Source organism: Euprymna scolopes, chromosome 17, assembly GCF_053919585.1.
Source record: "Euprymna scolopes isolate OS-2025 chromosome 17, ASM5391958v1, whole genome shotgun sequence".
In the NCBI taxonomy this organism is placed as follows: domain Eukaryota; kingdom Metazoa; phylum Mollusca; class Cephalopoda; order Sepiida; family Sepiolidae; genus Euprymna; species Euprymna scolopes.
The window spans coordinates 63,910,274-63,934,934 of NC_136498.1; the positions used below are offsets into that span (position 1 = coordinate 63,910,274).

The 24,661-nt window shown below is 34.1% G+C and overlaps 1 protein-coding gene across 10 annotated transcripts in view; it reads left to right on the plus strand.

The window, feature by feature from the left end:
* LOC145296756 (adhesion G protein-coupled receptor L4-like) overlaps positions 1-24,661 on the plus strand; it is a 700,831-nt gene that overhangs the window by 577,948 nt on the left and 98,222 nt on the right. For all 10 annotated transcript variants that reach the window (XM_080142799.1, XM_080142801.1, XM_080142796.1 and 7 more), the window contains 3 exons: positions 10,881-10,961; positions 15,482-15,679; positions 16,239-16,646. In XM_080142799.1, coding sequence (XP_079998925.1) covers positions 10,881-10,961; positions 15,482-15,679; positions 16,239-16,646 — 687 coding nt within the window. The remainder of the gene's footprint in view (positions 1-10,880; positions 10,962-15,481; positions 15,680-16,238; positions 16,647-24,661) is intronic.

Sequence of the window (24,661 nt, forward strand, 5' to 3'; positions counted from 1 at the left end):
CAAACAAAGAATTCTCCAGTTTCCTTAGATATAATTGTTGTTGTTGTTGTTATCTGAAAGAAAGAACTGTTTTATTCATTTAAGTGTGACAATAATGAGCTTGGAATAGATCGCGGCACATTTACAAAAGATTTATTCAAATTTTGTGATAATGAAACCGCATGAATATAACTTATTTTTCATAACATTTGTTTTGATTTTATTTTTAATCTAATATTTCTTTTGAGAATTTGTGTGCATTAAGAACTAAATCTCCCCCCCCCCCACAATTTGCATTTTTAAACTTTAAAACCTGTGCATATGCTACTTGTAAAAAAAAAAAAAAACTGCATGTTTTCATCTTGTTTGCTGTTTGTTCCTTTCTCCTTCTGATCCTATATATAAAGTTTGGATTTTTGAATGTCTTCTTGTGTAACATGAATTTCTTCATAAATTTCTTCATACATTGTATGTTGGCTGCATTTCTTTCAGTTTGTATTTAATCGTATTTGATTTTTGTCCTTTCAGATTCAATGTTATGCAAATATGAAAATTACATTGGCACTCTGTCGTCGTTGCTTTCTATTTTTCTAATCTAATATCATGCTTATATATTAATGTTTCTAATTCACTGGCAGATGTTATACCACTAAATTAATTGTTTATGATTGACCAGTAAAACAAAAGTTCAAAACTATAATATAAAGGGTCTGTATGTTTCTATGTCCAACTAAAATTTAAAAAATACAAAACAACCAATCACAAAATTGGTGTTTTCTTGATAGGATGAATAATATCTAAAATTAAAGAAAAAATTTTTTTTCTTTTTTTTATACCTTGACGGGACGCAGACTTTTCAAGGTTGAGGGGTATTGGTTTTCCAGCCATTTGACATACTAAAGGGAAGTAACTCTGCTTCATTTAATCAGGGACTTCTCTTATACTGACTCATTCCTGAAGAAATTTATAAAAATAAGTTGCAAGTGAGAGGAATGGGCTGGGCAGAGAAGAAAGAAGGGAGGGAGTGAAGCTGAAAATGAGAAGATAGAATTTTTAACCGAAATATGTGACACTTTAGCCTCGCGCTAGTATAATGTAAAACGGAAAACAATTAAGAATAATATAACTTTATTAAAAAAAAGCTTTAATTTTTAACATTCATTTATTATGAATTTGAAAGTCTTTCGGTATGATGGATGACAAATGAAAAAAGGAATCTAGATTTATTCAGAATAGATAGTTAAAAAAATTTTTTTTTAATGATGTTTAGCTAATGAGTAAGCTAAAGGAAGCTAAAAGACGATGAACAAAGTGAAGAAAACTGCTTGAGAATCAATAATTCAACTGATCGCTGATAGCGCAGATACTTTGGTACTAAAAGAGTGGTTTCCATGTCCTTGCAGATGACGGGTTTCGTAATAACTTAAGTTCAGATAAGGAAATCATGAAAATCACACATACACACACAATTCCTACATCTATGTACCAAAAAAAAAAAAAAAATACGACACTGTTAAACCTAACATAGTGATGTGGGACCAGAAGCAGAAAGAAGCAACTAAGAAGTTAGCGCTGTTTAACATCATTGGGGACACTGAGAGGGGAAAGATAACGAAATATCAAAGTCTTGTGTACAACCTAAAAAGAAAGTGGGATCTTAGGAAAATCTCTATCACTCCTGTAATAATACGAGCCATTGGACTCATGAAAAATAACCCAAAAAAACTACCTGGCAAATATACCCAGTGAATCAAGTGTAAGAGAGATAGAAACAATTTCACTTTAAGGGGCAGTTAGAATCTTAACAATCTCTCAGATGGAATGTATGAGATAGTGGGTGAATGTCCGGAATGCAGTAGGATGCCTCATCCCCAGCTAGAACTAAGAAAATTTAAGTGCTTATATTGTTTTGTAGATGTTAACCCAAACTCCAATGTTTCTAAAATAGTGCTCAATAATAGGTAGAGCTGAATTATAGTATAAATTTCTTTATTCATAGAACTATCATTGGCTACATATGCGTAGATATGATTCAGCTGCAATCTTGTTCGGAATCCAGCTTCTTCAGTTGATATGCAGACCTGGAGAAGCTGGGCTTTGAATAAAATTGCAGCAAAACATGTATGAGCCGTCAATCTTAATGGAAATACAAATCAAATTGGATATTAAGTTGCAATCTCCGTATTTAGCAATATTAATTCTATTACAAAGATAAGCTATGGGAAAGTAGAAAATGGATCTTGGCTTTACTTTCAGCAGCCTTGTAATACTCATCTTAATTTTGTCCTTTAATCCTCACGTTCTATGGGTGATATTTCTGACAAAGATGGTTGAATTGCTGTTTTTTGGTTTGGAATCTATCCATTGTTACAATATTTTTGCACTATAATGGGGTATGATCCCGCACAGTCGGGAGATTCTATTTATAAACGATGCTGCTAGAAACTGACGAATCGAATTAATTCACGTTCTGCTACCAACCAATCAGAAACCAGAATTGCTCCATAAATATTAAACCTTTTCTGTAGCAATTTCGCATATGTTTTCTTTGTGTCAACACGGGAAGAATCTTTTGCTCTGTGGATTCCAACTCGAGAACTGTCTACTGCGAACCAGTCACCTCCAGGACTTGTGTAGAACAACGAACCACCGGAAACTGTTCTGAAACAAAAAAAAAAAAAAAAAATGATAGGTCAATTTTATCCCATCTAAAGCTGCCTCTTTGAAGTACTGGATCTCCCCCTCCCCTCTCATAAAACTATAAAACTATTTTGTGTCTCATTTTGAAATATTTATTTGCACAAAATATAAAAATACATTATGAACAAATCAGGCACAAGGTCATTCAAAGGCGTGGAGATAATGGGTGTCCTTGGTCTCAAATACTTAAAATTGTCTATCCTGCTCTTAATTAAAAATGTCACCACAATACCACATTAACTCCAGGGGCTGTCCTACTTAAGATAAACCAAAATTTGAAAAGAGGCAAGTAAATACGGACCTAGTTTTGTTACTTAATGCAGATGCTGTCGAAGAATAAGTTTTTGGTGAATGGAAACCTCTCTTTGCAATAAACATTTGTTAATGATCGATTTTCAACAAATTATTCCTAGTTTCTACCACCTGAGAAAATCAATCATTTGAAGAATAAGTAAGTTCCATTCTTCTGCTAATTTGATTCAGTTGGTCACTAAGTACGCATTGATTTTTTTTTTTTTTTTTTTTTTTTTTTTTTATTTATTTTTTTTTTTTTTAGAATTATGTTTTTGAATTGATTGCTTAAGAAATTACGGCTGCTGTTAGAATCGAAACCAGCTCCAATATGAAAACCATTGTACCAAAATTTTTAATTAGGCCTCCCTCGTCAGAACGAGGCTCTTTCATTTAGCACTCAATATACAGACTTCTAAAATCGATTGATAAAGTAATTGTAAAAATCTGTGTTCCTTCTTCGTCTTACATTTTGTAGAGAAAAAAAAAAGAGGGAAAGGTGACTAGAACATGATTTTATGTGCAGAAAAAATCCATTCATTTTCCTTCATTTCGTATGAAGTTTCAAGATTCGCGAAAGCCACGAGGAAAGGAAACACTGTATTAACATTGGCCTTCGGACCAAGATCACAGTGTAGTATCTGTTCTGATGCTGCACTTCATCTTTTTGGTCAATTTAGGAAAAATCCTTCACGACTAAGACAATTTTTATTTTTGTTACTACCCCAGAGTGCCCCTTTTTTTTGACCTGGATTTTCCCCACATTAAAAACCGACCTTGTGTCTAACTCTGCCCTAGTGGGGAGGCAAGTAAATAGGAACATCAGAGATATCGTTGCAAAGTAATAAAGGAAGTGAATGGAAAGGCAGAGGGAGAAAAGGAGATAAGAAAAGGGCAGTGTAAACGGGTTAAATTGATTTTGAATTGCCTACTAGATGGGATCAAATGTATTTTTAACCCTTGAGCTACGATGGTATTTTTACACACATTGACGACGATGGGTGTGAATTTTTTCACGTCACATAAAATCAAATCTAGGGTCTTTGAAAGATAATTTTTTATCAAAAAACAATACAAACATTCAAACATGGGTTTCAAGCATAGATTTCATTCATTGATTAACGCAGTTAGGGTAAAGAATTCCATAGTCCTTGAAGACATTGTTACAGTTGTTTGTAATAGATGGTGTAATAGATAGGTGTTTAAAAATTAACAGCCAGCATAGTCTAAGGGTTAATATATAACTGCCATTAGTTTTGACTCTTTTGGTAAGAACGTTCCTCTGCGAATAGGTGTGAGGCAATTAGCCAGGTGCTTTGTTTTTCTATTGTCTTCAGTATGTCTGAAACGAGTATGTGATGCACTGAAACATGTGTGAAGTTGTTCTAGGTCAGGAATTAGTTTACATAGGAAAACTCAGGTGTACTATTTAATTACTTTTCTAATATTTTAAAATAAATATTAACAGTTTCTATAACTACAGATGCATGTTTCATGCTTATGAAGTCATCAGTGTAGGAATTTATAATTACTGCTGATCGGGAGATTCAAACCTAGTCTACAAAGCCACTCTTGACTTAGCAGACTAGTGTCCTTCCTCCAGGCCACTGGCAGTTATACACACACATGTGTGTGTTTATATGAAAGATAGAGAAAGAGATAATTAATACAAACAAATTAACGCGGTCGCGATACTGGATATGCTTATATTTTGGACCAATGGTCGTTTAAAAGCACAAGTCCTTGTCAGACGACTTAATAATTGTTTTCCACAGAAGAAACCGGTCCTCAGATTTGAGACCTGACAAGGACTTCTGATTTTTACCGACCATTTGTCCAAAAGATTAGCATGTCCAGTGTCATGACCATGTAAATTTGTTTGTATTAATAAAAATGTCTTGCTCTTCTTTCATTGAGCACTCATAATAACCTTGTTAAATTCATTAGTTATCACTCTTGAATACCTTTTGACCTGGTTTGTATGCATGTACGTATATATATATATATATATATATATATAAAAAGGTGTGTAAAAATTCTCTCTACAAACTGAAATTGGCATTCTAGGTTCGATTTCTATTCAAATCGTTTTAGAAAAGGCATAAATCTTCCTCTTCCACCCTCTAGCTATAAAAAGCAAAATGCGACAGACTTGGTCAACTCTTGCCAGAGAAACAAGTTTCTAACAAAGCCTGTGATGTCAACGTTATCACAGCTATTACCATTTTATCCAGATTTATTTCTGAAAAAGTGCTGGGTGGGATGAGTTCTGCTTTCCAGACTTACACTCACTGGAAATTATCAGAACATCTGCTGCACCCATCAGTAAAAAAAAAAAAAAAAAAAAAAATTTTTTTAATGAATATTCTTATGCAGGATTGCAGCGTCCAAAATCTGATTGAGGAGCTCTTGCAAAGAGTCTGGATTTTTTTTTTTTTTAAATCTCCGAAGAATCGGTAGATGGTCTGATTTAAAATAAGATAATAGGGTTGATACGCTGTAAAACGGCCAAACAACCATCAAGTTTAAATGTGACAGACTAAAAGAGATGCATGGATTTATCTAAAAATGCTTTTCAAGCGCGTGTGACAAACTGTCTGACCTATAAAAATGCTAATATGCATCCACAATTAAGGATAAGTGAAGTGACATCTTATGGTTGGGTAAGAATTAGTTGAAGTTTGTTATCAGAAGTACTTATTGTGACATTCAATCTTTCTGGCTTCTCTTATTTTCTCCTTTAGTCCTCACATTCCAGGGGCAATGTTTCTGACAAAGAGAGAAGAATTGCTGTTTTCTAGGTTAGAATCTATTCCATCTAACACTTCTCATTAGCAAGTTTTTGACCTTGAATTCGTGTATATATATATATATATATATATATATAGCTCTTTACATTGAGTGGCTCCATGCCTCGTCTGGAGTGATTTATTTTATATATATATACTAGCGAGGGGTACCCGGCGTTGCCCGGGTGTTTGGAGGTGTGTGTGTGGGGGGGGGGGTTAAAAAAAAAAAAGTAAGTATGAGGATCGAACCCGAACCATGGAGGCAGTGTTGTGAAAAAAAAAACATGCGACGTTAACCATTGCCCCACCGCGACATGCTTACGGAAACACGTTTGAATTTATTTAATTACTTGGATTTAGCAGGTGCTCGTTTTAATGAGTTAATGAGGTCAAGTTTGACTGCGGGATTTCATTTAGTGCTGAACGCTTTTTTTCCCCCTCAAGATGTTATAGGAAAAAGACTAACCCACATGCGGCGAACGACAAATGTTGAATATTTATCTTCCCGAAATCGAGCAAATTAAATAGACAGGCGAGCTTCGTTGTTAACTCTGAGATATTATGATTTATATGTGATATAAAAAGTTTTAAAATGTTGTGAAGCGACCGACCACTTCCCTGAAAGAAGCCTTTTGTAGACACACAGAAAAAGCGAACACACATACATACATACATTTTCGCTTTTATATTTATATATAAAATAAAACAAATCTATTTGGGTTGTGTTTTTGACATCAAATTTATGGCTTATGCACATCTTGGGAGTTTTCATTGTGGAGAAATAAACACCATACAGTAGCTGATTGTGTTGGTGCACTCTGAAGTTCCATTCAAGCTAGCTATTCTGGCAGATTTTAAATACGGGAAGTGGCATTACTTGAACGATTCCCATTAACTCATGCTGGGCATCCAGGTCACATTAAGATCATTTAGCTTGCAATGTTTATGTAGTGTGTAGCACAATTCTGCGTTTCAAAAGTTTCCTCTGAAAAATGCTTGGGTTACTGGTAGAGCCGGTCTGATTTAAAAGCTGTAATGCAACCAGTTCATTGAATGATCTGAAAGATGTATTTTGCTAATTAAGTTTATCCAGTGCTGAAGAAATTATCCAATCAGCTGTCAGAAGACGAGTTTCGGTAGAAGCATGGAATTCAATAACCCCCCCCCCCCCGAAAATAACCCCTTAAAACTAAAAATTTTCGACATATGTCAATGAGAAATTCCCCATCTTAATGACTTTCTAAATAAACTTCTATTTAGAAAGCCATTCTTAACATGCAGATGTGGGGGAATGCTGCATTTTGAATTAATGATCGGGCAATCTTCGCTTGGGCATTTTTTAGTTGCTTACTTAACTTTGTTGGAAGATGAAGCTATGAAGTTGCCTGAGATTGAGTCGCAAACTGAATAAGTACCTGTATCTCACAATGTGCAATATTTTTTCTAATCGCATGAATTGTATATTTTGATAATTAATTCCAAGTATATGTCGACAGAATTTGGTAACTGTATTCTTAGATGTTGGAATGGAATTCTTGATTGCTTTTTCTTTATGTATTTCTTAGTTTCATAGCAAATGTTGTCCGAAAAGTCCACCTTTGCTCCTACTTTGCACAATCCTATTGAACAGATAATAATAAACAAATTTCTAACCTTATTTTATCTTGTATATGAAATTGTCAGACATATTTTAAAAGTTAAACCTAAATAGCATTTAAGTTGACAAACCAAACTTCGACCAAGCCAATTATCTGAATTATTTGGGTGACTCTTCTCATCTTGAATGTCGTTCAGAAACTATTTCTGCTCGTGTAACCTCTAAACTTCTTCCAGTGCGTCTTGTTGACTGTGACTCCATGGATAAAAGTGCTAAATGATTAGTTCTAAGTGACGGTCTTCAGGAGTTTAAGTACAGGTGATACTAGGAATACAATAATTAAAACATCTACCTGTTCGAGGCTGATGGAACAAGAAGAAGCCTTCCCACTGAATTAAATAAAGTGTTCTGTTAAAAATCCCATGCAGATTCCGGAGTTCAACATGACTCTGTTGAAGAAGGTAGGCTAAAAGGTTAAGATGGCATCCAAGATGAGAACAGTAGTCTAAATAAAAAAAAAAATTGCGAAACGCAATACATCATATCTTAATCATGTGTAAGTTTTATAGATACAGTTAGTATTTTGAAATGAAATAATAAAATACATACGTTGTCTAAACTCCAATCGAATGTTTTTTAACATCTTATTTCAATAGCACTGGTGCTACCAGATCAGGCTGTCTGAAGATCTTGGCTTCCCGAGACGAAATGCACCTAACATTAATGCTTTTTGTTTTCCTACTTCCTTTTGCAAAACTTATGTTCTGCAAAACCAAAAACAAAAACAACCCACCTCCCCCCCTTCCTTCTTTCTATTTCCCCTTTCTCTTTCTATCTCCCCAACTTTTTAACTTAAAATGTACCAAACATTAATACTGTGACCCTTTTTCCTCTCCTATTGCAAAACTCATTCATGTTCTGCAGTACGGGGAATAAAGACAATAAAATCCACTATAAAACAACCGAACTAACTCAAACATTACAAACTAGTGATTGAAGATACAAAGAGCTTGAAGAATAAAAACCTTCCACAAAATAACTGGATGCAAGATGAATATTGTTTCCAGAATTACTGGATTCGGCATTAAATAACCTGAAAAGGGTTGATATGCCATAAAGCAAAACAACCTTATTTCAATAGAGAAAAGAATATGGGGAAGAGTTAACCATTTCTATATAGAAGTAACTTTTATTTTATATTTTATTTATTTTATAATGCATTATGGTCATTTACTAGACAAAAGATATTTAGCTGTGATATTTAAAAAAGAAATTGGTCCTTGATATGACCTTAAACTATATCCGATGGTGAGGCCCCAGCTTGCGGGCTTTGGGGAGTGTCGAGCAACCCCTTAATTGCTATTGCTCCCAGGTCCATTCTGACCTAGAGTGGTAGTAGTACCTGTTAGGGTCCCAACTATAGCAACTAACTTGAAAACAAAAACATTTTATTAAAAACATTTTCTTCAAAATCACTGGATTCGGCATTAAATAACCTGAAAAGGGTTGATATGCCGTAAAAGAAAAACCAACCAACCAAAAAAGAAATTAATACCTTATCAATTGCTGCTTAAGTCGGTAACAAAATCTTTCGGTCATGCTGACTAAATTTTACTAATAATTTTGCTTTGATAAGCTTGCAGCTATGAATGTTTTAACAACCAATTAGATCATAACATACGACTTGTAAGTAGACTTGATGAATAAATGTTTGAAATGCCTCAAGAAATGTTAAGCTGATGAAACGAGGCCATTAGCTCTAATAAAGATGCGGTGATGGGTTTTCAGCAAACAGGAAGTAAAGTGTAGACAATAAAATTTATCAAAACATTTTCTCGTTATAAATTTTTCAAACAAAAAATGAATCACAACTAATTGAAAATATGGTAATAACAAATGAAATGTAAACATTTTTTTTTTTTTTTTTTTTTTAGAAAGATGTGTCTGGTTTCACTATGTCTATTCTATGATGTGTGTGTGTGTGTATACATGCGAATATATAAAATTTTGAGGTTGTCATTGTTGAGAGATAAGGTAACCAGTGAAGAAAGATGTGTCTGGTTTCTCTATCAGTTTATTCTATGCTGGGCTTGTGTGTGTGTGTATGTGAAAAAATATATATGTATTTATTCCAGGTAGAAAGATATCCAAAGATTAAAAATAATTGAATTTCAACAAGAGTCGTTGATAGTGCTCAATCAAAGAGCAAATTATATATATATTTTTTTATTATTCTTTATGTGAATACAGTCATATCTTGTTACGATGTGCAGGCCGTTTCAATCATATTTGATTTCTTCAGACAAGAAAAATTAAAATACAAAAATTAAAAAGGTTCCAGACCTTTTCAAATTTTGAGGAGAGAAAAAATGCCATGACTGGCATGAAGCAAAATTAAAGTTCTTATGGGTTTAAATTAATTACAAAAATCAAGTTTCCATTAAAGAAGGGGGAAGGGTTAAAAGGATAGCTTTAGGAAAAGTTAGAGAAAGTGATAAGGAGGAAGGGGTAATATAGTGATATAGAGGGGGGGGTATGAATACACTGGGGGGGGGAGTGAAAACAGTTGTCATGGTTTCAGCCGACAACAATAATGATGTTATAATTCAAGTCATTTAAGTGTTCCAAGTTTAACTAAATTGGGTCATCTTGTCTATCAATAAAATGTCTTTCGTTCAATTTTTTATTTATCTATTTTTTTTATTTCTATTGTTTTGAAATTAACGTTCACTTTTTTCCATTTGCATCAGATTAGATATTTATATATTTAATTTATATTTTAATAAATTAGAATATTTAAGCTTATCAAATAGTAGTTATTTTAACTTTTATTGTTTCCTTATCTATATACACACACATAAATGCGCAGGTATACAGATATACCCGCGCAGATGCACCCACATAATCAAATGTGTGTATATTATATATATATATATATGAGAGAGAAATAAAAAGGAACAGTTATGTGTTCATCAACGTTTTGTTTTTATTTAGAGACTTTCTCTGGATGAATTCATTCAGAGGAAGTCTTGAAATATAAGATGAAACGTTGAACACATAACTCCGTTTGTTCCTTTTTATTTCTCTATCTTGTCGGAACACCATTTCCATTATTCTCATCATATATATAATTTTGAGGTTGTTATTGTTCAGAGATAAGGTAAGCAGTGAAGTGTAACGAGATTAATACAAGTGTGCTCAATGCTCATATAATATAATACGAGAGTGCTCAATGCTTAGGACACTTTAAGTGTAAAAGGGATGTAATCATTTGATAATTAGCATGGAAATAACTTTCTTTTTTTTTTTTTTTAATTTGCATAACATTGAATTTTAAAATGAAAAATGTTTATTGAAATATACAGCTTAAAAATTGCCACTTATTTTTTAATCAATATTTTATTTCATTCAAGCTAATCTTTGTAATTAGCATTTATAGAATTTAAAAAAAAAGAAAAAAAGTGAATAAATAATCATTCAAATTTTGTGGTCAGCCTTCATTTTTCTTGTCATTTTTCTTGTAGATCGTACACAAACGGTACCCAAATCCCAAGTTGCTAAAGTGGGTGATGTCGTAGAGCTCATTTGTTCCAAGGATGATATGGGTAAATACTATTTTTTTTTTTTTTCTTTTTTTTTTTTTTTATTCAAATTTTTGTTTTCAAGGCCACCTTGCATTTCCCAGGTATAACACATTTCGTCGTTTTGTAACTATTCAGTTTAGCTACACACATCTAATGAATCAGCCACAAAGTTCAAACCAAAGAATTTTAATATTGTTACTACCTCTTGCATCAACTCAATAATATGTATGGATACTCCAGGCACAATTGTGCATGGAAGACATAGCTTAAATGTGTACAAATTGACATGACTGCTTACAACATGAATGATATAAACTCATTAGACTTGGACCGCATAAAGAGCAGGCATAAGACGTTACTTGGTGTTGCTCACCTCTTTAAATACCAAAACCAGATGATGATAGCATTCAAAACATTACATATGTAGCATTACCTCCCTTTCTCAACACTTAACTACTCATCACCAAAGGGCGTTTTCAAATCTGAGTTATCTGCCCTTTGTAAATGCCAGTTGGTGCTTTTATCAGTGACTATAAAATGAACTGCATAGGCAAATTCAACCTCATTTTTTTTATTAATGACGCGGCACTTGTCAAGACTAAAGGCCACTCAAGGAGAAGAATTAATTAGAATGATAAAGACTATTATGAGAGGATTGCAAATAAATTGACTTAGGACTTTTATAGCAAGTACTTATTGACATTAGATTTGAAAGCAATCAAGTTGTAGCCACCCATGAGGAATGCTGGGTGGCTACTTTATTTTCAAATCTAATGTCAATAAGTACTTGCCATAAAAGTCCTAAGTCATTAGATTTTGTTCATTCAATTTATTTGCAATCATCTCATAATATTTATCATTCCCCATGTGTAGATATATTATTGGTCGGAAATAGTTTTCAATTACAATTTTTTAGCCTTAAATGCAAAATTAAAAATAGCAGTCAAAATATGAGGTCAAATAATAATAAAAAGGGGGGGGGGCATGGACAAATGGTTTCAATATATTTATTTTAAATCTTATAAATACAAATAAAAATTGATGTTAAAACGTTTTCTTGAAATATACTCTTTACTGAGATATTCTTTGCTTAATGTTACTTTTTCTTTTATGTAACCTAAAAAAAATGAATTTACATTGTAATAGATTTCATGGACCTAACCGAATACTTGCCTTTAATGACCTCAGAATTGAACGAAAAATTCAGTAATGCCTTTTAGATTCTTTGAAAAAAGTAAACACTTACTGAAAATTGTTTGAATATTTTATTCACATATAGATTACTATAACGCACACACACCTTTTAATTATTTATTTATATATATATATATATATATACACACACACACATTTATTTATATATATATATATATACACACACACACACACATTTATTTATATATATATATATATACACACACACACACATTTATTTATATATATATATATATATATACACACACACACACACGTAAAAAACATTTTTTTTTTAAAGTTTAAATTTTAATGTTAATGGTAGTCAAATGGATACACTCCTTGCTAATCAAGCCAGAGATGGCTTGTCGCCGGGTTCGAATCTATCGACTGGTGTTAATCATGACACGCTACACTGAAGATTCCCGAAAAGATAAACCACTAGTGTCTGTAAGTATTTAATTATTATAGTAAATAATTATATATTTTATAAGCAGTTTTCTGAAGTTACTTTTTGCTTAATTTTCACTTTCCTAAGCGGTGAAGGAGTTACTTCCCCTTTGGTTTTAACCCCGCCTTTTTTGTGAGACTTTTTATTATCCATACTAGCAGGGGTACCCAGCGTTGCCCGACTGTTTGTTTCCAGGACGGGGTGGGGGGGAGTTTTAAAAAATGTTATGGTAGGTAAGTAGGAAGGATCAAACCCGGAGTCATGAGTAAAAGTAGGAAAATAAAGTGTGAAAAAAAAAAAAAAAAAAACATCTGCAACGTTAACAGTTCGCCCACCAAGAAAAGTCCATTCCAGTTGTTTAGGAAAAAAAAAAAAAACGACTACGGTAGGTCAGCGCGAACGTGAAAATATAATGTGAATTGTCCAGCACGCTAACCACTACGCCACAGAGCACTGCAGCTTATTTTAGTGATTTTAAATAACTTGACATGAAAGAACTACGAAGCCAAGCCGGTGTTCTCTTCTCAACTGTTCCTTGTGAACGATCCCCAAACGGTGTTAAGTGGTGGCAGGGGGAGGAGGAATTTATTAGAGAGAAAATATTTTACCACTTCCATTGATCTTAACCGATTTTGGCCGTGACTTCTCAGCAGAAAAAGTATAGAAATCTAAGATTATCGAGGAATTTGAGAAGTAATAAGCCTATAACACACCTCAGATATTATTCTGCCGTTTGTGCATATTATATTTGCATGAAATATCTTGATTTTTAATCCTATTAAGGTCAAAATCCGACGGGAAAAAATGAGTTCATTTTATTTATATAGAGATTATTTTTATTAAATGTTTAAAAATTTTAGTTTTAAATATTTTTACGTGCATAAAACTTTATCCATGGACACGTATTTCTGGGTTCACTCTTCATCAGCACGAAGCAACCATCAATGAGGATTGAACTCACAACTGTACGATCAGCTGTCTGAACTCGGAAACATGTTCATGTATAAAATTTTATGCATGTAAAAAAAAATAAAAAATAAAAAAAAAAAAAAATAAAATAAATATTTAATAAATGAAAATATGTATATCAACATTGTGCCTGTATTTGACACTTATAAGCTGTTAATTTCCCTTAATTCTTACGGCGGTTGATAGAGGCCTAGAGGTAACGTCCATAGTAAATGGAGTCAAAGGTGGCTTTGTAGCTGGGTTCGAATCTCCCCACCAGTAGCAATCGTCACTTCCTGCACCGATGATTGTGAAAGCGTGAAATATTAGTGTGTGTACGTATAAAAATAATTATATGTAGTGGTGGGAAAATTTGGAAAAAGATAGTTTTCATATAAAGGTGTTGTGCAGAGACTTTTTTATCTACCCGGGCAATGCTGAGTAGCCCTGCTAGTACACAAATGAGAAAATAGCAGCTTGATGTTTATCTTAGAGCACCATAGCATGATAATTTGATGTATGGCCTAATATTAGCTCAAATGATTATTCTATTTGCGACTACTTTGTACAATTGGGGGGGGGGGCAACAAATTAAATAAACTTGTTGCAAATTTAATTTCCTTTTTCTTGAAACTGTTTCTAAATTAACTGTATTTAGTTTTTTTCTTGAGACTCGAAAAGTTATTTTCATTTCATCACCATTTTTTTTTACACTTATTTTTATCAAAAAACATTTAGTTTTATTTTTGTCTTTTAGGAGTTCCCTTCCTGCTTTATTGGAAGAGAGATTTCATAATCTTTTTTTTTTTTTCTATTTGTCTGCAATTTGCTTTGTCATTCTCAGCTAAGTATTCTTTAGAGAAATAAAACGATGTCTCTTTTATTTAATAGTTTATATTTTATTTTAAAAACAATTGTTTTATTAGCATAAAAATTGCAAACTAAATATTCAAATTGCCATGCTTGTTATCAAAAATTATTGTTTTAATTTGTTTTTTTTTTGTTTTTTTTCATATTTTCGTCTTTATTTATCATTTGCTCTTTTTTCCCCCTCTGTGCTCTTTTTTCCCCCTCTGTGCTCTTTTTTCCCCCTCTGTGCTCTTTTTTCCCCCTCTGTGCTCTTTTTTCCCCCTCTGTGCTCTTTTCTCCCCCTCTGTGCTCTTTTCTCCCCCTCTGTGCTCTTTTCTCCCCCTCTGTGCTCTTTAGTGATTGTTATGTCTTTTTGTTCTTTGTCTTTTTTTTTTTTGTCTTTTTTCTTTTTTTTTTTCTTTCTTGGCAGGATTGGACCTAGTAATCAACTCCCGTTCGCTTGTTTGCACTTTTCTCAATCACACCTTGAATTTTTTTTTTAAATTTTATCACAAATATTAGTCATAGTGCAAGTAAATTTTTGCAAGAACGGATTTTCTGGGATAACTCTGGTTGTCCCCCTGAGGGCATTATAGGAGTAAAATGGCTCCAAAATTGTACATCTGTTCATTTGTTTACACTTTTCTCGATAACCACGCCTTGGATTTTTAAATATTTTGCACAAACATTAGTTATGGTAAAAGTAATTTTTCACTCATGGAGGGGGACCTTGCATGCTTGGCTTTTTTTATTTATTTATTTTTTTCAACTAAAACCCATTACATTATTAGCTAAATATTTAAATAAGATGAGTATGTTTCTATTTATCATTATACCAACTTTCGTGAAAAATAATTGTCAGCTAAATATTTCAATCAATTGTCGCTTTTTTATCAAAAAAATACTTATTTTAATGGTTTACAGTTTTGCAAAGGGGTGGGGGCGACTTTACCTTTGCTTTAGTTTTTTTTTTTTTTATTATTTATTTGTTTTTGTCTGTTTGCTATTTACTTTTGTTCCCTTTTTATTTTTTAACCTATTACATTTTCTATAGCTTCAAACTCTATTTTTTTCTGCTTTTTACTTTTTTGTTCAACAGAAGATTCGTCTGTCACTCTTGAGATGCTTGCTACTACAAAATGGACAAAGATTGAAGGCAATATCTCAAGCAATGCTCGTGAGGAGGGCACCAAACTGATTATACCGGATGTGACTGCCAAAGATGCTGGTACATACTGCTGTACAGTCACTTTCGGATCGAAGTCCTTCCAGTCTAAGATCTCTCTAAATATTTCCTGTAAGTTTATCAATATTTTGCGTATTTCTGATGCATTTATTAAATTTTATTTACCCGTCTTTAAAAATTATTTTGATGTTTAGGGCTGTGATAACAGAATATTCTTTTCATTCTTTTGAATCTCAAAACCACATAAATCTATATAAAAAAATTAGATATTAACGGATATATACTCAAGAGTAAAAGCAATGAAAAGAATATGCTGTTGTCACAGCCCTATTGGTGTTAAGTGATGCTGGTGAACAAGCTATTTTGTTTGAATGGTTGGCTGTTTTATAATTGAATGTGGTTGATTTTACATTAGCAGTTAGCGTATTTAGTGTTTGTACTTGTATTTTGTCTAGTTAGATTTTAAGTTTCTTTAGATTGAAGATAATAGAAGCTTGCTTTCTAATTGCTTTCACATTAGCTTAGAACTAGTAGCTAAAACTGAAGTGATTTCTGAGTTAGGGTTATACAGAAATAGGAAGGAATAAAATGGATGAAACCAATTCTGTGGATATCAACAATATAAACGCTTTAAGAATTTTAATTTTTTTTTTTTTTTTTTTTTTTTCAGCTCCTTACCCTCCACATGTAAGCAAGGTTCAGACAACACCAAGGATGACTACCACCACCGTTTCAACCACCCGTCAACCCACCACCCCTCGGTCCACACCAAGAAGACGACCAAGTCCGTCCACTACGCCAATCACCACGACTACAACAGTTTCAACCACCACCTCCACAACGACCACAACTACTAGAGCTCCTCGGACTACCCCACGCAGGATTACCAAAAAGAAGCCCATAAGTACCACTCCACGGATTCCAATTAACATTCCCAAACGAAGCACAACACCAAATCCGATACCTACAACACGTAGAATCAGAAAAAAATGTCAAGACCAAGTTGTAGACGGAATATGGTGGCCACCAGTAAATGCCGGAGTTATTTCTGAGAGACCGTGTCCAGAAGATAAAATCGGTAAGTTTTTTTTTTTTCTTGTTTTTACTGTGATATTTTCAGTAGTAAAAGAAAGAAAATTTTGCATGCAGTTAGAGAAGGGGGAGAGGGATTCATACCTTTCTGTATTCGGGGACATGGCCATTCTTTTACTTCCATTACTGAAGATGGCATCTGATATTCTCAAACAAAATATCAGCCAGATATGAAATCACTCAACATTTAAGGAAACCAGAGTTTCATTGTGATATACAAGGATAGTTTCAAATTAACACCTCCCTTTTATATATATATATATATATATATATATAAATTAAAAAAATTTATTCCGTTCGAATGGATCATCAGAGTGGATTGTATTGTCATGACTGGCGTATTCATGATCTAAAAGTTTCGCTTCTGTCATGACCTTAAGACATCAAATAATGAGGCTCCATTTGGGAGCTGTGGAGTTGCTCCTTAGTTGCTATTGCTCCCAGGTCCACTCTAGCCCAGACTGGTAATACTTGTTAGGGCATCTGGTGCTACCAGATCAGGCTGTCTGAAGATACTCTCTTCCTGACCAAAATTGCACCAAACATCACAGGCGACCAAGGACCGCCTGTGAATTTATATTCCCTTCACATTTCCACCTTGGGAGGAAGCTGGCTCAACCTGCCTTGGTGAATGACAAACAACAAAGCAACCCATGTCATTAATGTTCATCAGAAAGAGAGATCCATCATTGAATTTTTCCATGCAGAAAATGCCTGTTGGACATTTATGAAACCGATGAAGTTGATATCCACATAGTTAGATGGGTTCGTCGATTTCAGAGTGTGAATGACAAAGCATGTTCTGGATGCCCATGCACAGCTACTACTCAATCGCTGGCAAAAGTGCATTGGGAATATTGATGACTATGCATAAAAATCAATTTTTAAGTACAAAAGTTTGCTTGTTTTTAATGGTGTCATTCCTGTCTTCAATTTTTTTTTTTTTTTTTGTTAGTTAAAAAGTAGGAGGCATTACTTTAGGAATGACACTCGTAGTAATAATAAAATGCCTTCACCTATATAAAATATTAATCTTACATTTTCTTTGCATTAATTCATGGATACAATAGGGTTCGCAACAATGGCTTCTGGTCCCTCCTTGGCATGATCACAAGCTTGGTCCAAGTGAAGGCCAGCTTTATACTAGTACAAACAAGATATTAAAAAGTAATTTTAATTAAAAATAAAATATTTTTTTAAATGTAAAAAAAAATTATTTTATTTTATTTTTTTTTTTTACATTAATTAATAAATAACCCCCCCCCAAAAAAAAAAGATTAAGCGATAACATTACATTTATTTTCAAGTTTCTAATTTCAATTCATTTAATTCTTCATTACTATTATGAAAGATACTGTTAGCTCCCCCTCATAGCATTTCCTTTACCTGCAACCTCCTACCACTATACTAACCAGCTCATGATAGCAAAGTTCCCTTTTCTTCTGCACACTAATAGCAAGCAGTCTGACGTTTTGAAAGTGAAAAAAGGTTGGGTCTGGGGGGAAAAGGACGGTTTTGCATTAGTACTACTAATGATATTGAAAATTAAATTAAAAATAAATTTTTACCCCCTTTTTATATATATATATATATATATGCATGATTTATTCAGACTACAGTTCTCATCTTGGATGTTATATTCACAATATTTAGGCTGATGTAACCTCCAACCTACTTCAGGTGCATCTAAAATGTATACAGGATTTTGAAGGAAATTATTTAATCCATAGTCATCGGCGGTCACTCGTGTCCGAGTAAGACTGTCCTCCGTTGTGGCTTCTGTGGGTCCTCAGGTGAGCATAGAGCCCAATCCTAGACCCAATTTGTCTTGTGCAATTTGGGCAGATAAAGGTAGTGGTGGTGGGGTGGGGTTGGGTGTGTCTGGTTAATAATCTGTCCTTTCTGTGCTTGCGTTTATCCTCAGCAGCTTGATTTAGGTCACTACTATAAAGCGCAGCACCTTTGTGGACAGCGCTCCTCCATGCCAACCTGTTCCCAGCCACGTCCTCCCATGTCTCAAGGTCCATGTGAAACCGCTTTAGATTTGCTTTGATGTTGTCCTTATACCTCATCTTTTGGCCACCCTGGGCACGCCTTCCCTCAACAAGCTGAGAGTAGAAAATCTGTTTTGGGAGGCGGAGATCCGGCATTCGGACAACATGACCAGTCCATCTGAGCTGGCGTTGAGCAACAGTAGCGGTGATAGTGGGAATGTCAGCCTCACCCAGGACGCTGGTGTTGGTGCGTCGGTCCTTCCAACTAATTCTGAGGATTTTTCGGAGGCATCTTTGGTGGTACGTCTCCAGGGTTTTTACGTGCCTCCTGTATGTGGTCCAGGCCTCCGATCCATAGAGAAGAGTGGGCAGCAAGACAGCTTTATATACCATGATTTTGGTCTTTGCCAGAATCCATAGAGTAGCTTATTCTTGTTCCCCCCCATTCATGACCAGGTAGAATATATATTTCTATTCTTAGTATAACCTGCACTGAGACTTGAACCTTCAACCTCCAGAAAACTATCATTTAGAACTCATATATAGTTAGCACTTGTATCTGTTATACCAGAGGTCCTTGTGGACAACTAATAATAATACAAACTATCAATTCTCATCTAAAACATCTTGAAACACAAATTACTAATCTATTAATTCACAAAATATTAAAGATTTACATCTGGAGGATGCACATATTCACTGAAGTTTTTTATATTCTTTGCACGGCAGAAAGATGACATAAAAGTCAGTGTCATTAAACAGGCAGCTGCCTAGAAGAGCAGTCTGATCTGCAGTAAATGCTTTAATAGTTCTGTCAGTGTTCTCCGACAGGGGCACCTCAGGTGATTAGCAATTAGCTAACCCCTTTTCAAAGGGAGGAGGCAAAGTTCAGGAGGACAAACTTCCTAGAACTGCATAGGACCAGCAACATACCACAGTCAACAAGGAAAAAGTCATTTCAAAAATGCGCCATCAGCATTCCTCAGTATAGGCGCCTCAGGTGATTAGCAATAAACTAATCTCTTCTCAAAGGAAGAGAGCAACAAGGAAAAGGCTATTTCAAAAATGGCCTAAACTCAAGATGCCAAGGATCCCCCAAAATAAGTTCTGTTATGGATAGTATCCTAGATTTTCTTTTTAGTTAGAATTGTCGAATTTCTTCAAGTATGCTTTAACTGCTATTTAACAGCCATATCTTGGTGCTGATTTCATCAGACAGCAATATTGGGGGCAAGAATTTGAACCGTTTACATTATAATCGTTGGTATGTCTTGTTCACATGGTATGAAAGTTGCCATTTGTAAAAGTAGACCAAATTAGTTTATATTTCAAAATTGCCCAAGAGAGGTTTATTGATATTTCTGTTTATGAAAGGGACATTCTTTTTTTCTTTTTTGGCAAAAGAATTTTAGTTTCCGTTTTCTTGGCAGATTAGTTTTCACTTAAAAACAGATGATATAACTTTCAAGTTTCTAAAAAAAAAAAAAAAAAAAAAAAAAAAGAAAAAAATTCTGTAGAAGACGTTCGGTTTCAATAAAGAACTCTTTCACCTCCCCACTCCACCCCCGACAAAAGGAGGGTGGACCTCTAAATTCACTCTTGTCCGTTCGTCCATTCGTCTGTCCGCACTTTTCTCAATAATTACGCCTTGGAATTTTTTAAAATTTTGCACTAACATTAAACATGATATAAGTAAAAGAGCAACAGAACAGATTTTCCAGGAAAACTCCGGTTGCCTTTCGAAATAAAATGACTAAAATTGACACTTTTGTGCTTATTAAAAAAAAAAATTGATGCCTTGAATTTTTATAAAACTTTCTGAAAAGTTGTAACTGATTTCTATATAATTTTTTTTTGTCTATACTTCGCGATAACTCTTGGGACTATTCTACCATATTTGTCCAAAATTTTCTGTGTATGTCTATTTAGCAGTTTTGCATGGTGCTGAACTCAAATTTAAATATGTTAAGGTCTTCAGGACTTTTGAAGCTAAATGGGGTGTGGACAGCAAATTTTTCCTTTTTTTTTTTTTTTTTGCATGGTGCAAAAAGTTTACATATGTTAAGGCCTAAAACTGCAATGTTTGTTCATTTTCACCAGTATTTGACATCCCCTGAAGACTTTTGGGGCTAAGTGGGGGGGGGATGCTGAACTTACTCATTTTTTTTTTATGCCTCGTTCACTGTGCACTCACAGGGGACCATGCCTGCTTCACTTGTTTGTTTTTAATTTATTTCACCGCAAACAATGCATAGTGCCACTTGGATGTAAAAGAGCTACTAATTGGGATCATGTCTAACAGTGTTGTATTGTGGAGTGGCCCCCCAGGTTGGGAAATCGTAGTAGTGCGTAGGACTCCCTGGCTGTGGTACATAGCAGTTTTAATTACGTTGGTCGTCCGTGGGTTCACTTGTTTACGAAGCGGTTGTCATGACAACGAATTAAGACTAGTGAGTTATCTCACCTTAGACTGGCACTTTTTCCTTATCTTGCCTCTCGTCAATTGTCAAAAATGTCATAATGTTGAACCTGAAAACAAAGCGGTTGACAACTTAGAACGATCAGCCGTAACTTAAAAATATGCATTAAAAGACGTAAGTCACAATTGCGTTTGTTTTTGTATAAAATTATATTTTACAATATTATACATATTTACAATTTAAACAGTTCGTCTTTTTTTTTTCTTTTGGTGGTTCTGAAGTTCACAGCGATAGTAACAGTGTTCTCACAGTGATCTGAGGAGGGAAATTGACGTTTCAACGATCCGGTCTTCAGCGACGTTCTGTCCCTTGTTTCTCCTCTCTCTGTTAGCTCTCTTTCTTCTTCTCGTTAGATTCACCGTTTTTATTGGCATTTTGTCGCTTTGTTTTTCCTATCCATGCGTTCTGTCAATCAGCTGATCGATAATAGAACATGCGTTCTTTAGTCACGTTTTGACAATTTCTTTGCCGGTTCCTGACCTCAGATGATCATCCGATTTTATCTTCAGCTGACCGACACGTGAATTTACCACTCATGCCAATATCTGTACTTCCAGAGCTTATGAGGAATGTCACGTTTCTTTGTTTTGTAAACAAAAAAATCGTCGTCCGATTTCTCTGTTTATGACGTAAGCACTTTCTCTTTTCAACTGGTAGACAATCGATTATTCGATGCCCACTCTTTTAAATCCTTTATTAAAGAAGTTTTTTCTTTTCAGTTATGTATGATGGTTCCAGCCATCCATTACATAACAACAGTAGTTTGGGCAGTTGAGATGTCTGTTCACATTACATTTAAACTTTTGCGGATTAGTACACTCGGAAGCAGGAAAAGGGGAGAAAATTCTAAAGTTTAGCAGTCTGGCAGAAAAAAATTATTAGAGTAGATTTTCCTGCATATAGGAACTTTGGCAGTGCACATTCGATTAAAGTATTTGTAAAACAAGTATGGTTGCAATATTGCAATGATGAGTAAAGCTGTTTTTATTTCCAGATTCTAAAAAAGTTAATGTATAAAAAGCCTTTGTTTTTCGTTAAAAAAAAAAAAAAAAATTGACTTACGAGGCACTTATTGTGAAAAGGTCTTTTATTTTTTTCTTAATTTATTTTTTAAATTAAACCAAGCATATAAGTATTTTACACAGGACTTTGGTCACATCTTTGAAAACATTATTTCTTAAGGTTAATTTGAAAATATTGGAAAACCAATAGTGCTGTGAAATATTCTCTCAAGTGATTAAAATATTTTTTGGTCTCCCAACAAAGGAGGAATTGGACCTAGCAGTTCACCCCCGTTCATCAATTCGTCTGTTTGTTCACACTTTTCTCAAAAACCTTGGGGTTTTTTTGTTTGTTTTTTTTTACAATATTGCACAAACATTAGTGATGGTGAAAGTAAACTTTTGCTAGAATTAATTTTCCGGGATAACTATGGTTGCTCCCTTAAAATTGCCTCCAAATCCTTCATCTGTTCGTTTGTTCACACTTTTCCCAATAATCATGCCTTGGATTCTTTGAAATTTTACACAAACATTAGTCATGTTGAAAGATTTTTCACTTGTGAAGGAGAGGCCTTGCATGCTCGGCTTGTCTTAGTTTAGATTTTCAGTGTAGACACCCTTTCAAAGACAACATGGTTTTTATTTTATTTTTTCCTCTTCATCTTTCTGGTGGTATTAACCTAGAGGGGTTAGGCCTTGGTGGATAGAGAAAAGGATACGCCTGATTCTATAGATTGTTGTAGTCCGTCTGGAGTGATGTTTACCTCCTGGTATTTAATTGCTTCCCTACAAGAGCAATATGTGACACAAGGTCATTTATAATGTGGGGAAAACCAGCTCTCCCAAAACAGGGACACTCTGACAGTAGGCAAAGTAAAATTTTCCTCAGTATAAAAGGTCTCCCCCTCCATTGACTAATGACAAATTAAGTGTAGCATCGGAACAGATACTACACTTGGATCTCGGCCCAAAAGCCAGCCTTTATAACACAAGGTCATGTGTGAGTCTGATGAAAGTATTTCTGTGAAACGAAATGAACTCTAACTTGGTACACCCAGCGTCACCCACAACGTGTATAAATAGGTGATACTTTATGGTTGATAGAACTGTCCAAACTCATAGCAACCCAGTTTAAGTGTATTTTCTGTTGTCTGAAACTAAGAGGATCGAGGTGATTCTTTGATGGAAACTTCCAGAAGTTGAGGGAAAATTTGGGCAGCCATGTGTGTCAGCTTTATGCATATCAAATATATTTAATCTCACTTTGTTTTTGACTAACCTACAAACCAGAAAACAACAATTCTTCCCCCTTTGTCAGAAAACATTGTTCATGGAATGTGAGGACTAAAAGACAACATAAGGGAATCAAGTTACGAGACTGCCGAAAGTAAACCGAGGGTCCCCTTTCTACTCTCACCAAATAACTTGCATAGACAATAAGTTGAGTTTTCGAAAGAATTACAACAAAAAAATTTTTTAAAAACCAATCATATCAAACAATTTTATTGAAAATTTCATTAAAAGAAAGATTTAATTTCAAATTTATGGTTCTATAAAATTGGTTCCCCATAAGTTATAATAGATAACGTCACAGATTAGCTGAAAATTAATCTTTTAAATGATTAAAAAAATGAAGTCTCCCACAAATTTAAAAGAATTTTGCTTATCTCACTTATTCTGAAATAGTTTCCTTTTCTGTGTATTTTTGAAATTCGGTATGTCGCTCTAAAAATCACGTTTGCATAAGTATGCTTTTGAATTGTTTAATTTAACGTTAAAAGCTTTTGTAGCAGTTGTTTTATTTTTTTCCAATCCATTTTCTTGCGAGCCATCTTTTAAGAATCCATTGTGTATTGTGCCATTTAGGAATTTTAATTCAATCCCCTTAATAGATCCAAACACTTAATGAGTTTGCCATAATTAACTTAACCCTTTTAATGACCAAATTCCAAAATAGTTCCCCCACAACGCACACTGCCAACTTGGTGGTTTAAAGAATATTTTCCATTATTTGTATTCCTTTGCCTTTTCAAGAAACATTTATTGAATTCTTTAAATTGTTTTTTAACTTTATTTTTTATTTTTTTTTAACTGTTATTTCACCCCGAACAAAGCACAGTGCTACTTGGGTGTAAGTGGCTCTTATTTGGGGCCATACCTTCAGGAACACTATGTAGGGAGTTGAGCAGTGAGATGTCTGTTCACATTACACTTGTACTTCTGCATGTCAGTGCAGTCCAGAAAGCAGGGATCCGGGAGTCTAGCAGTTATAGGAAAGAAACTACTGAAGTATAAGGTTTCCCGGCATCTCGGGAGGTCTATTAAAATTAAAATTCATAAATTATGAATTGGTATCTATTGTTTTAATCTTATTTGTCGCATTGGCATAATAACTTTAATATTGGCCAACTACATAAACTTCTGTTTTTATAGAGTTGTGCAAGGTTAAACTGACCATCTAAGTTAAAATGTCAGAATCTCGTCAAGGTTTAATCTAATTACCCCATCAAGGTCGAATTTAAAGAA